Here is a 14,615-nt window from a genome sequence, read left to right on the forward strand (position 1 = left end):
ACAGGCGCAAGTCAACACACACTCCAGATTTTTAACTGTTGCAAGCTGTTGCAAGGTGTTGCAAGCAGGTACCCTTCAGAAGGTATCTGCTGGCTGCTGGGGTGAGTGCTGTTGCTGCTCTCCCCTCTGCTGCTGTTACTACTGCTTGTGGTAGCTCTGCTGTTGCTACTGTGCTTACTACTACCACTATTGCTACTGCCACTACTATTGCTACTACTACTATTACTACGACTACTACTACTACTACTGCTACTAATACCGCGTCTACTACAATAATACAGCTACTACTACTGGTGCGACTACAGTTCCTGCTACGACCACTACTAATGATTCTGCTACTACTACTACTGTTACTGCTACGACTACTACTACTACTACAACTGCTACTACTATTACTACAACTGCTGCTTCTACTACTACTACTACTACCACTACTACCACTACTACTACTATAACTACAACTACAACTACCACTACTACTATACCGCTACTACTACTCTGATATAAAACTCTTAAACAGCCATAAGACTAACACGGGAACTGTCTACTACACTCTTCACAGTACTGTCGGACTGTCACCAGAATTATTATCTATCGATGTTCTAGGTATAATAATAATAATAATAATAATAATAATAATAATAATAATAATAATAATAATAATAATAATAATAATAATAATAATAATAATAATAATTTCTTAAACAAGACAATATTTGTACAATAATATTTAATACAAGTCGATTAAGACATTTGCTACTGTTACGCCACTTTATTCCGAAACGTTTCGCCTACACAGTAGGTTTCTTCAGTCGAATATAGAGGGAGAAGGTGTAGCAGTGAAATGCAGATGATGTTATCAGTCCATCAACCTTGGAGAAATGGTATTTGAGGTGGTCAGTCCCTCAGCCTGGAGAAGAGTTTAGCTCTATGGTCTAGGAATGTCTAGTATCAACCATCTCAATCTGCCAAACAATAGTTGGGAAATATATTTCTTTAGTTTCTTAATAATATATTTATTTCTACATGTACAAGGTATACAGACCATAGCTGACATCAATAACATACTACTATATAGAAAGTCCCTTGTTATGCTGAGCATTTCCCGCAAATTAGGTCAGTTTTGTCCCAGGATGCGACCCACACCAGTCCACTAACACCCAGGTACTCATTTTACTGATGGGTGAACATGGACAACTTGTGTAAAGAAACACGCCCAATGTTTCTACCCTAGCTGGGAATCGAACACAGACCCTCGACGTGTGAAGCGAGAGCTTTAGCCACCAGGCCACTTCGTACCACCGTCTGTCTGGTATCTTTATATGTGTCCCGAAGCTCGAATGGTTGAGCCTTCAATGTGTTTCTTCACAAATAAATGCACTAATCTTCATGGGCAGGTCTGTCGTGATGGCGTCAAGAGGAAGGTGCGTACTGGTGGTGGTGCTGCAGGGGGTGCTGCAAGGGGTGCTGCTGGTGCTGCTGGTGCTGCTGATGCTGCTGGGGTTAGCTCAGGTCTTGGGTAAGTTTGACTGCGACTCTCTAGCTTGTTGTGCGTTCAGGATTCCACTCTGCGTGAGCTGCTTGAAGCTGAGTCCTGGCGTGTAAATTAGGTTTGTCAGGAAACAGGACAAGTCTTTCCTGACTCGGGTCGTAGATGATGACCCAGAGTTGGAGCTTCTGATTATCTGACCGAGGCCTTCCGCTGGCTTACCGGTCCAACCCTCTAAAAATTATGGTCTATTGGCTTGTAACTTCACTCTGCTTATAAAATAGTTCTGCGTCTGTATCCCTTTATCAAACATTTCCTCTGTAATACTACCATTATTATTAATAGCAGTGCACATACGAACAGTTATCTATTGGTTTTTCTGCATATTTTGAATTTAAATTATTGGTTCCCCATAATAAATAAAATAATTAAAAAAACAATGACTTACTTCGTTTAAACTCAACAGTAAACTATATTGATGGATTTGTAGATGAATGGTTCAGAGAACCGACATGTTGATAAATTAGACACATGTGCAACTCTTGGGTATCTTTATTGAGGAAACGTTTTGCCACACAGTGGCTTCATCAGTCCATACATAGGAGAAACTTGAAGAACAGGAGGAGAATGAGGTAATCAGTCCCTCAACCTTGAGTCGATGTGTTCAGTCCATCAATCTTGAGTAGAATACGGCAGATGAGCGGAGAAGCAACTTATAAACCGTATGGCAGGAGAGGTGTAGCAGTCATAGGTAGTGTCACATTTGTTCAATGTTGAAGTAGGTCGTGCCCAAGAATTAGGCAAGCGAAGAATTCCTAAGTATTAAGATCCCAAGAAGTTGCAGTGTCTGACAGTGTCTTGTAGTGTCACATTGAACAAATGTGACACTACCTATGACTGCTACACCTCTCCTGCCATACGGTTTATAAGCTGCTTCTCCGCTCATCTGCCGTATTCTACTCAAGATTGATGGACTGAACACATCGACTCAAGGTTGAGGGACTGATTACCTCATTCTCCTCCTGTTCTTCAAGTTTCTCCTATGTATGGACTGATGAAGCCACTGTGTGGCGAAACGTTTCCTCAATAAAGATACCCAAGAGTTGCACATGTGTGTGTGTGTGTGTGTGTGTGTGTGTGTGTGTGTGTGTGTGTGTGTGTAATGTTTTCTTGTTCTTGGCCGACAAAGGCAGTTCCTCGACACACAGGGTGACAGTTTTCAACTTCGTTCCTGAAGAAGACGCTAATCACACCGCCTTGGTAAGTTGATCATTCTTTTGCCGGTTAAAGAACAGTATTACGTACTCCATACAACCATCCTGTGGGTGGTAGTCACCACATACCCATCCTGTGGGTGGTAGTCACCACATACCCATCCTGTGGGTGATAGTCACCACATGCCTATCCTGTGGGTGGTAGTCACCACATGCCCATCCTGTGGGTGGTAGTCACCACACACCCATCCTGTGGGTGGTAGTCACCACACACCCATCCTGTGGGTGGTAGTCACAGAATTACAGAGAGAGACAGTGGTTCCAGGGACTGAACTTACTTGTTACAGTAACTAAGTTGGTTACGATATTACAGAATATTTAGTGACCTTCCTTTATTTCAGTTTGAGGGAAATTGACATCAGTCAACTCCATCTATCCCATCAAGTAGTATAGTTGTAGTCGTAGCGGCAGCGGCAGCAGTACTTATAGTAGTAGAGAAACAAGCCGTGTGTATTATTTTACATTGTGGTCCGCAGGTCCTCTTCCCCGGGATGCAACCCACAAGAGGTGGGTAACACCTAAGTACTTAATATACTGCTAGGTGAAGGTGGGCAGCATGCGTAAGGATGGATACCTACCTCTCCATCCTACCCAGGATCGAACCTGAGTTCTTCGGTTGTTAGGTTGTGAGACAAAGGTGCCTGAGCTTAAAAGACTCCAAAGGGACTAAAGGTATCGGACTTTCTTGAATTCAGTAACCATTAATCAATGTAACTACTAGTACTACTACTTATACTACTACTACAACTAGTTCTACTACTAGTAGTACTACTACTAGTACTACTACTACTATTACGACTACTACTACTTCTGCAGTAATAGTAGTAGTGGTAGCAGCAATTGTAGTAGTAGCAGTAGCACTAGTAGTAATAGTCGTAGTGGTAGTAGCATTCTTGTTATTATTAGTGGTAGAAGTAGTAATTATTATAAATTATAATAGTAATAATAATAATAATAATAATAATAATAATAATAATAATTATTATTATTATTATTATTATTATTATTATTGTTGTTGTTGTTGTTGTTGTTGTTGTTGTTGATCTCATCAGGTAAGAGTGAGATACGAGAGAGGTTCTCTAACTTCACCCTACACCCTGTGTCTGTGGGCTCGACCCTCCTTCCAAGCGGATTCCTGCTTCCTCCTCCTGGCCTCAGACACCTCGAACTTCCTCACTATTAAAAGTAAGTGTCCCATAGGCCTACGCTGCTTCAACTTCACTTAACGTAAGTGTACTTACATTGATGTAGTAACCCTCGATGTTGACTATGGAATAGCTTAGTTATTCAACCCTCACCCCATATACCAATTATTTAGAGTGTTGCTAAGGGAGAAAAAGCTGTCTGTTGTGTGTAAATAAAAGGGGAAGGATAGTTCAATAGTTAGTAAGGGATCGATGGGCCATCAGTCTTCGCAAGGGAATGTTGTTGTTAGAGTTGAATCTCAGAGATAACTGAATTCCTTACTCGAGATAGAGAGACATAGTTTCAGGTCTCCTTCAAGAATCTCTCTAACAAGGATTGGGAATCTAAATTAGCAAACCTTAGTTACACATTTTCTCATCTAAACAAAATGTAACTTTAAACAGGTATACATAGTTACATAGAATATTATACATAGCAGTATATGTGTACAGAGCCCAGAATAACCCAAAAAAGTCAGTAACTTATGTACATTGGGGCCCTTGTGATAATTTTGATTTACATTTAAAAGTTGAAAACAGATAAGTATCTTAATTATGTAAAAGGGAGAGGTTAACATCAGCTGTTTATATACAAGAAATAAGTCTTCTTAATTTCTGTAGTCTTATTTCTTTCTGTAGTCTTATTTCTTTCTGTAGTCTTATTTCTTTCTGTAGTCTTATTTCTTTCTGTAGTCTTATTTCTTTCTGTAGTCTTATTCCTTTCTGTAGTCTTATTTCTTTCTGTAGTCTTAGTCTTATTTCTTTCTGTAGTCTTATTTCTTTCTGTAGTCTTATTTCTTTCTGTAGTCTTATTTCTTTCTGTAGTCTTATTTCTTTCTGTAGTCTTATTTCTTTCTGTAGTCTTATTTCTTTCTGTAGTCTTATTTCTTTCTTTAGTCTTATTTCTTTCTGTAGTCTTATTTCTTTCTTTAGTCTTATTTCTTTCTGTAGCCTTATTCATGAGGTACATTTTAGCTCTCTTCTTGAGCTGGCTTATGCTCTGACGGGCTTTGACATGTGCAGGCAATCTATTCCACTCCTTTACCACTATATGGAAATATGTCTTTGAAGCCTGACCACTGACTCTAGGTACTGCAAAGATGTTCTACCTTCCCCTAGTTGTCTTCAATCAGGCACTGGACAGGCACCTAAAGTCAGCCCCTGACCAGCCGGCCTGTGGTTCATACGTCGGGTTGCGTGCGGCCAGCAGTAAGAGCCTGGTTGATCAGACCTTGTGGTGGATCAGGTTAGGTAAGGTTACGTTAGGTAAGGTTAGGTTAGGTTAGGTTAGATTAGATTAGGTTAGGTTAGGTTAGGTAAGGTTAGGTTAGGCAAGGTTAGGTTAGGTTAGGTTAGGTTAGGTTAGGTTAGGTTAGGTTAGGTTACATTAGGTTGGGTTGGGTTGGGTTGGGTTGGGTTAGGTTAGGTTAGGTTAGGTTAGGTTAGGTTAGGTTAGGTTAGGTAAGGTTAGGTTAGGTTAGGTTAGGTAAGGTTAGGTTAAGTTAGGTTAGGCAAGGTTAGGTTAGGTTAGGTTAGGTTAGGTTACATTAGGTTGGGTTGGGTTGGGTTGGGTTGGGTTAGGTTAGGTTAGGTTAGGTTAGGTTAGGTTAGGTAAGGTTAGGTTAGGTTAGGTTAGGTAAGGTTAGGTTAAGTTAGGTTAGGCAAGGTTAGGTTAGGTTAGGTTAGGTTAGGTTAGGTTAGGTTAGGTAAGGTTAGGTTAGGTAAGGTTAGGTTAGGTTAGGTTAGGTTAGGTTAGGTTAGGTTAGGTTAGGTTAGGTTAGGTTAGGTTAGGTTAGGTTAGGTTAGGTTAGGTAAGGTTAGGTTAGGTTAGGTTAGGTTAGGTTAGGTTAGATTAGGTTGGGTTGCGTTGGGTTAGGTTAGGTTAGGTAAGGTTAGGTTATTTTAGGTTAGGTAAGGTTAGGTTAGGTTAGGTTAGGTTAGGTTAGGTTAGGTTGGGTTAGGTTAGGTTAGGTTAGGTTAGGTTGGGTTGGGTTAGGTTAGGTTAGGTTAGGTTAGGTTAGGTTGGGTTGGGTTAGGTTAGGTTAGGTTAGTTTAGGTTAGGTTAGGTTAGGTTAGGTTAGGTTAGGTTAGGTTAGGTTAGGTTAGGTTAGGTTATGTTAGGTTAGGTTAGGTTAGGTTAGGTTAGGTTAGGTTAGGTAAGGTTAGGTTAGGTAAGGTTAGGTTAGGTTAGGTTAGGTTAGGTTAGGTTAGGTTAGGTTGGGTTAGGTTAGATTAGGTTAGGTTAGGTAAGGTTAGGTTAGGTTAGGTTAGGTTAGGTTAGGTTAGGTTAGGTTAGGTTAGATTAGGTTGGGTTGGGTTGGGTTAGGTTAGGTTAGGTTAGGTAAGGTTAGGTTATTTTAGGTTAGGTAAGGTTAGGTTATTTTAGGTTAGGTAAGGTTAGGTTAGGTTATTTTAGGTTAGGTTAGGTTAGGTTAGGTTAGGTTAGGTTGGGTTAGGTTAGGTTAGGTTAGGTTAGATTAGGTTGGGTTGGGTTAGGTTAGGTAAGGTTCGTCAGGAAACAGGACAGGTGTTTCCTAACGTGGGTCTTAGTCATATGATGACCCACAGCTGGAGCTTTTGGTCATCTGACAGAAGCCTTCCACTGGCTTTGATTGTAACCATTTCATATATACCTCTATCCATTTACCTAACATTTTATGGATAATTCCCCGATTGAATTTTTTTTTACGAAATTCTTATTTTTTTGATACGAGGAAAAACAGGAAAAATAGAAATCCAGTATACAATCATTTATTGACAACGTTTCGCCCATATAGTGGTTTTATCAAGTCGCAAATATGATAGTAAAATATATGCCTACTTTTCGACCTGACTACATTCGTTTTCATCTCAAAATTCGAAAATAGAAACAGGGCGGCCTTTCGGTTCATTTTGAGGCATCATCAGAGGGCTAGCCAGCCAGGATAACCCAAGAAAGTCAGTGCGTCATTGACGTCTGTTTATCTTATTGCCATTGTGGTCCTTCAATCTTGTCCCCCAGGATGCCACCCACACCAGTCGACTAACACCCAGGTACCTATTTACTGCTGGGTGAACGGGGACAGCAGGTGTAAGGAAGCACGCCCAGTGTTTCCACCCGGCCGGGGATTGAACCAGGAACGCTGTGTGTGAGGCGAGAGCCTTGCCTACCAGGCCACGGGACACATCGAGAGTATATCAAAAGTTGTGGACTAGTTGTGAATTGTTTAGTTCTTTCCGAAACGTGTGATTGTTTGCAATTGATCTGAGTGACTAGGATAGACAGGTACTGTGAGTAGGACAATTAGTCAACACTTAGGGACTAAATACCTTAATTCAACTCTTCACTTCTTCACTTCTACCGTCTCCAGTATTTTAATTACCTCTGTATCCAACTGAAGAAGCCTACTGTGCAGGCGAAGCCTTTCAGTAATAAAGACAACCATGTATTGCAAATCCATGTATCTTATATATTAACATGTAATCAACATGTATATACTTTTGTTTACTTTTAAGTAAAGCGTTCGATCCTTCTCTTAAGCATATTTTTATGTTTTTATGTTGGCAGTTGTGGAGGGTCGCATTTGGGCGGCCGTCGACAACACTGATATGACTTCCCTTAATACGCCTCAGCTAGCCGCCTACACCTGGCACCACCTCTGTCTTTCCCACAATGGCAACAGTGTTCAACTCTTCTTCAACGATTCCTACTTCGAGATGCCCCTGGTTGAGGCTCTGTCGTTCTCCGTTGAGCAGCGGGCTGCAGAAGATGTGATGCTGCAGCTGGGAGACGGTATTAACCAGTTCTCTGGCCAACTAGCAGATATTCGTCTCTTTAAGAGGATCTTGAGTACTGAGGAGTTGCTGAAATTGTCGAGTTGTAGTCGTGGTCCCATGGATCACCTAGCAAGCTATGATGAGACTGTCATAGGTGAGGTACATAACACATCCCAGCCTCTGGGTGACATGTGCCAGCCTCCACCCAGAGAATTCTTAGCCTTGTTTAACATTAATGTAGACCAAAATAGTTCCAGGAGGTTCTGCCAGTCCCTAAACGGTAGGCTAATCAACAGCAGTGACGATTTGTCCGCTGTCAGTAGAGATATTTCCGAAAGTCAGGACGTGAGTGATGAGGTCAGGATGGTGTGGACAGAGGAAGCAAATGATGAACACGGTGAAGCTGTCTGCCTCGTCAAAAGAACCTCCGGTGACTTCCTCAGAAAGGTACTGCGTAATCCCTCAACCGTGTTCACAATCACAGCTTGCATACTGCCCATTGGTAAAAAAATCTATTGGAAGAGGAACGAGGTTAAAGAGTTCTCCCTCTTTTCTCAACGAGGTCAACTAATCCTACAGTCAAACACTAGCGAGGTGATCTATAAGTCTAGATGTCCAATTAATGAAGACGATTGCCTTGTGCTGAATCGTAAAGGAAGTCTTAAGGCATATTCTGTTCTCTCAGATGGCCACTCAATACTTGGAAGAAAGTTGTGGGTAAAATACAAGACAAAGGAAAAATATCAAGCGACGCTTTCTGTGTGTGGGACGGACTGCTTTACGTGTAACGATGGAAGTTGCATCGAACTGTACATGAGGTGTGACGGTAGACCTCAGTGTCTCGACCAGTCTGACGAAGGGGCCATCTGTGCTCCTATAGACGAGCGTCACTCCTCACACTGGCAGAAGACCTGCCCGGTATTCAGACCTGAAATTGAATTGTCCTTCAAGCTAGATGGAATCAACGAAATCCTTCTGGAGAGGAACGAATTTACTGCTACCCTCTCAGTAACGATTTCCTGGAGCGATCATAGACTCACCTTCGCAGATCTTAACAGTCACATCAAAACCATTGATTCCAGGAGTGTGAGTAATATCTGGGTGCCAAGCTTGGAGTACGTCAACGCTAAATACGAGGATAACCTCCACGTAATGAAGAAAAGCGGAGTCTTGGAGTTATACACAGTGTTTGCCATGGGTCAAGGCACCTCCCAGGTAATCGACAGTTATGAAGGTAACTATACAATGAAATTTCAGAATGGAATTTGGCAAATTTATGAATGAAAAGGGCTGGGTTTGACTAGTACCTGAGATAATGAAGCAAATTTCTTTGGTACCTTTGGAGAAAGGTTGGACATATAGGTGGGTGAGAATGATTAGTTTTGAGAAATACTGGCCTTGAATAGGCCAATAGGCCTACAGCAGAGTTTCTCCATTCTTATGTTTTTTTCAGAATTGGATATATAAGCAGTGTGATGTTAAATCCTTAAGAGGGGATAATGTCTTGGTACTAATAAAGGTGTCCTGATCCAAGGAATTGGAACTGCTCTCCGCTTGCACGAAACGCATTCCCTTGGTGATGTATGACCCCCCATACGGGCTTATCGCTTCCCCCTGAATATAATAATTGCTGGGAGGGTCACTAAGTCAAGATCACATAAAGGCGAGAGGTTCAATTTCTCGAAATTAATTTTTAGTAACTCTTATCTTATCATTTTTTCATAACCTGAAGCAAAAAATTCGAAAACGTCAAAAGGTATTTTAGTTGCAATATAATTCATTGTTCTCCATATACAGTTCACGAATACGAAAAAAAAATTCACGATTATGAAGATTTCTTACCAGGTGTTTCACATTGTTTCAAAAGTTATTGTACACGAAGGTGGAAATATTTATTCATTTATTTATTTATTTATTTATTTATATATTTATAAGCCCAATTAACCATGTTTAGTTAATTCAATATCTTTGTTATGCACCCCACACCCATCCTGTGGGTGGTAGTCGAAAGATTACAGAGATACGTAATCGGTCCAGGGACTCTGCCACAAAGTTATGATAGCTGAACAAGTTACGAAGGTAATGAACTCCAGGTAGATCTGGTCACAATCATGACCATGTTACGAAGGTATTGAACACCAGGTAGATCTGGTCACAATCATGACCATGTTACGAAGGTAATGAACACCAGGTAGATCTGGTCACAATCATGACCATGTTACGAAAGTAATGAACTCCAGGTAGATCTGGTCACAATCATGACCATGTTACGAAGGTAATGAACACCAGGTAGATCTGGTCACAATCATGACCATGTTACGAAGGTAATGATGTTACGAAGGTAATGAATTCCAGGTAGATCTGGTCACAATCATGACCATGTTACGAAGGTAATGAACTCCAGGTAGATCTGGTCACAATCATGACCATGTTACGAAGGTAATGAACACCAGGTAGATCTGGTCACAATCATGACCATGTTACGAAGGTAATGAACACCAGGTAGATCTGGTCACAATCAAGACCATGTTACGAAGGTAATGAATCATCTACACGTTTATACATACCTGGAGTTTACCTGGAGAGAGTTCCGGGGGTAAACGCCCCCGCGGCCCGGTCTGTGACCAGGCCTCCTGGTGGATCAGAGCCTGATCAACCAGGCTGTTACTGCTGGCTGCACGCAAACTAACGTACGAGCCACAGCCCGGCTGATCAGGAACCGACTTTAGGTGCTTGTCCAGTGCCAGCTTGAAGACTGCCAGGGATCTGTTGGTAATCCCCCTTATGTATGCTGGGAGGCAGTTGAACAGTCTCGGGCCCCTGACACTTATTGTATGGTCTCTTAACGTGCTAGTGACACCCCTGCTTTTCATTGGGGGGATGTTGCATCATCTGCCAAGTCTTTTGCTTTCGTAGTGAGTGATTTTCGTGTGCAAGTTCGGTACTAGTTCCTCTAGGATTTTCCAGGTGTATATAATCGTGTATCTCTCCCGCCTGCGTTCCAGGGAATGGTTACAATCACGAACTAATTACAAAGTAATGAGCCATTCACACATCCACACTTAACCAACCTATTTTTATCGTCAACATCTGGGTTACTTTCCACATTTAGGTCAGTGATGAATAGTTATAGATGTACTAGAAGCCATTATTATGGCGTAAAGGATAAAAAGGCACTGGAATGATACACAAATAACCCGTATTATGTGTGTTATTTGTGTATTATTATGACGTAATATGCAAATTCCTATTTTCCTTTCTCGCAGTTCGTGTGTATGATGGTATTGAAGCATCTATTAGTCAGAGAGTCCAGTACCTCTTCACCTTCTACTGCAATTATGACCTCTTCATCTTCCCCTTCGATACGCAAGAGTGTAATATGCAACTTCGATTAGTAGGATCTCCGGGCTGCGAACCACAATGGAATATCGATAATCATAAGATTTCAGCCATAGGCGACGACTCGACGATATCCATGTATGGCGTATCCCATATTCGCTTCTACTACAACACTTCCTCCCGTGATATCATGAACTTCAGACTGCTATTCTTCAGGAGGTACGAAGCATATCTCCTGACCACGTTCGTGCCGTGCATCATCCTGTACTTGCTGTCGGAACTGACTCTTACTCACTTCCGCCTGGACGATTTCACTGACAGGATCACAGTAACACTCTCACTGCTGATCGTCATTACCTCTCTATTCTCCCAGGTCAATTCCACTCTTCCGAACTCCCCGACGCCGAAGTTCGTCGACTGGTTCTTCTTTTACTGCATCCTCAGGGTGAGCTTCATCTTCTTCCTACACAGCATCATTTGCAAGAGAGTGAGAGCCTGGAAAACCAAAGACTCTTCAGACATCATAGTGTTAGTGTCTGGCAGGAGAGTAGCATGGGTTCATGAGGACAAGAAACACGGACACAAAGCACACTTCAACATGGCAGAAGTCATCAACAATGCTGGAATCACCATCATCACCCTCATGGATGTAGTGGCACTATGCTTATTCATCGTGTGGGTCGTGCACGACAAACACGACAAGACGAAACGATTTCATGCCCTCAACGTCACCAGCAGATACCAGAGAGGGTAGAAATAAAACAATGATCTCATTGGAAATAGGTAACTTCATCTGACTTTTTTGGGCTATTCTAGCTAATTTACAGATATGTTACTATGCAAGACAAGCCACGGGGGATGGAAATCTTCAGCTCAAGATCTTTCCCACGTCTCCAAGCGTCATCAGGAGCTATGCAATGCTGCAAGAGTAGCAACAGGAAGAATGAGAGGAAGTTTTCTCAGAGTAAGGTAGCGTGGTGACGCCAGCCAGTTCCTCTCGGAAATGATCAGGGAAATTGCTTCCTCTCATTTAACCGAACTTGCACACGAAAATCACTCACTACGAAAGCAAAAGACTTGGCAGACGATGCACCATCCCCCCAATGAAAAGCAGGGGTGTCACTAGCACGTTAAGAGACCATACAATATGTGTCAGGGGCCCGAGACTGTTCAACTGCCTCCCAGCACACATAAGGGGGATTACCAACAGACCCCTGGCAGTCTTCAAGCTGGCACTGGACAAGCACCTAAAGTCAGTTCCTGATCAGCCGGGCTGTGGCTCGTACGTTGGTTTGCGTGCAGCCAGCAGCAACAGCCTGGTTGATCAGGCGCTGATCCACCAGGAGGCCTGGTCACAGACCGGGCCGCGGGGGCGTTGACCCCCGAAACTCTCTCTCCAGGTAAACTCCAGGTAAACTCCAGGTAACATGTTGCTTCTCTTGCAACATTGCATAGCTAACAAAAAAGGCACAATACCGTGGCTGGAACGATACACAAATAACCCGCACATGGAAGAGAGGAGATTACGACGACGTTTCGGTCCGACTTGGACCATTTACAGAGTCAGACAGGGGTCCAAGTCGGACCGAAACGTCGTCGTAAGCTCCTTTCTTCTATGTGCGGGTTATTTATGTAACATTGCATAGCTCCTGATGACGCATGGAGACATGTGAAAGATCTTGAGCTGAAGAATTCTATTCCCTGTGGTTTGTCTTGCATTAAGATCATCTGTCTGCGATTCTATTGCAATATGTTACTGTGTATGATACTTGTACTTATGTGTACCTGTGCCTAAATAAACTTAATATTATCACATATAGGTGAGTAAGACACATGTGTAATACCAAGAATATTCATTGACAGCAGATGTTTAGCGTTGAACATGTGTCTGGTAGCTAAAACTCTCGCTTCACACAGTGAGTGTCCGGGTTCGATTCCCAGCGAGAGTAGAAACATTGGGCGTGTTTCCTTAAGTCTGTGTTAACCCATCAGTAAAATGGGTACCTGGGTGTTAGTGGACTGGTGTGGGTCGCATCCTGGGACGAAACTGACCTAATTTGCGGGAAATGCTCAGCATAACAAGGGGCTTTCTATATAGTAGTATGTCATTGATGTCAACTATGGTCTGTATACCTTGTACATGTACTGGTAGAAATAAAGATTATTATTATTATTATTATTATTATTATTATTATTATTATTATTATTATTATTATTATTATTATTATTATTATTATTACTAACTTGTCGGTATTGTATATTATTTATAATGTGAATTACGAATGTAACCTAATCTCTAATGTTTTTTTGACTGAAATCATGTCTACCTAAATACTTCCTTAAAACTGTAACCAAATCTTCAGCTTTTTAATAGTGCATTTACAATGTTACACACCTGACCACTTTGGGTGGATTAAGGGACTTGGCCACTCTGGGTGAGTTAATGGACCTGACCACTTTGGGTGTTTGAGAGACCTGGCCACTTTGGGTGGGTTAAGTGACCTGACCACTTTGGGTGAGTTAATGGACCTGACCACTTTGGGTGGGTTAATGGACCTGACCACTTTGGGTGGGTTAATGGACCTGACCACTTTGGGTGGGTTAAGAGACCTGACCACTTTGGGTGGGTTAAGGAACCTGACCACTTTGGGTGGGTTAAGGGACCTGACCACTTTGGGTGGGTTAAGAGACCTGACCACTTTGAGTGGGTTGAGAGACCTGACCACTTTGAGTGGGTTAAGAGACCTGACCACTTTGAGTGGGTTAAGAGACCTGACCACTTTGGGTGAGTTAATGGACCTGACCACTTTGAGTGGGTTAAGAGACCTGGCCACTTTGGGTGGGTTAAGAAACCTGACCACTTTGGGTGGGTTAAGAGACCTGACCACTTTGAGTGGGTTAAGAGACCTGGCCACTTTGATTGGGTTAAGAGACCTGACCACTTTGAGTGGGTTAAGAGACCTGGCCACTTTGAGTGGGTTAAGAGACCTGGCCACTTTGAGTGGGTTAAGAGACCTGGCCACTTTGAGTGGGTTAAGAGACCTGACCACTTTGAGTGGGTTAAGAGACCTGACCACTTTGAGTGGGTTAAGAGACCTGGCCACTTTGAGTGGGTTAAGAGACCTGGCCACTTTGGGTGGGTTAATGGACCTGGCCACATTGTGTTGGCAAGGGAGTGATTTTAGCGATATATTGATAAGTATATAATAATAATTTAGAAAGGGTTTAGCGCTTAAATTTGATTATAATAATAATTAAGAAACCATACCCCCGGCCGGGATTGAACTCACGGTCATAGAGTCTCAAAACTCCAGCCCGTCGCGTTAGCCACTAGACCAGCTAGTAATAATTAAGAAAAAATGATATACTTACCCTAGACAGCCACTGATGGCCGAGTTGGGGGCGTTGACCCCCGCAACATCCTGACAACATCCTCATTGCCCTACTGAAATCCCCCAAATCAAGCCCACGGATTTCACTCATTATTTCATGAAAATCCGCCCTATATGGTGAATTATGGTACGGATATATAGTCTATTTTCTTCCCTATCATATAAATTAGCAGCACATTGC

At 42.3% G+C, this 14,615-nt stretch overlaps 1 protein-coding gene across 1 annotated transcript; it reads left to right on the forward strand.

Moving 5' to 3' along the window:
* The first annotated feature begins 10,975 nt into the window (after positions 1 to 10,975).
* On the forward strand, positions 10,976 to 11,949 carry LOC128699717 (uncharacterized). Its single transcript, XM_053792458.2, has one exon. The coding sequence runs from the start codon at positions 11,083 to 11,085 to the stop codon at positions 11,794 to 11,796; it is 714 nt and encodes a 237-aa protein (XP_053648433.1). The 5' UTR covers positions 10,976 to 11,082; the 3' UTR covers positions 11,797 to 11,949.
* Positions 11,950 to 14,615: the final 2,666 nt, after the last annotated feature.

The sequence above is a fragment of the Cherax quadricarinatus genome, unplaced genomic scaffold, assembly GCF_038502225.1.
Source record: "Cherax quadricarinatus isolate ZL_2023a unplaced genomic scaffold, ASM3850222v1 Contig1597, whole genome shotgun sequence".
Classification (NCBI taxonomy): domain Eukaryota; kingdom Metazoa; phylum Arthropoda; class Malacostraca; order Decapoda; family Parastacidae; genus Cherax; species Cherax quadricarinatus.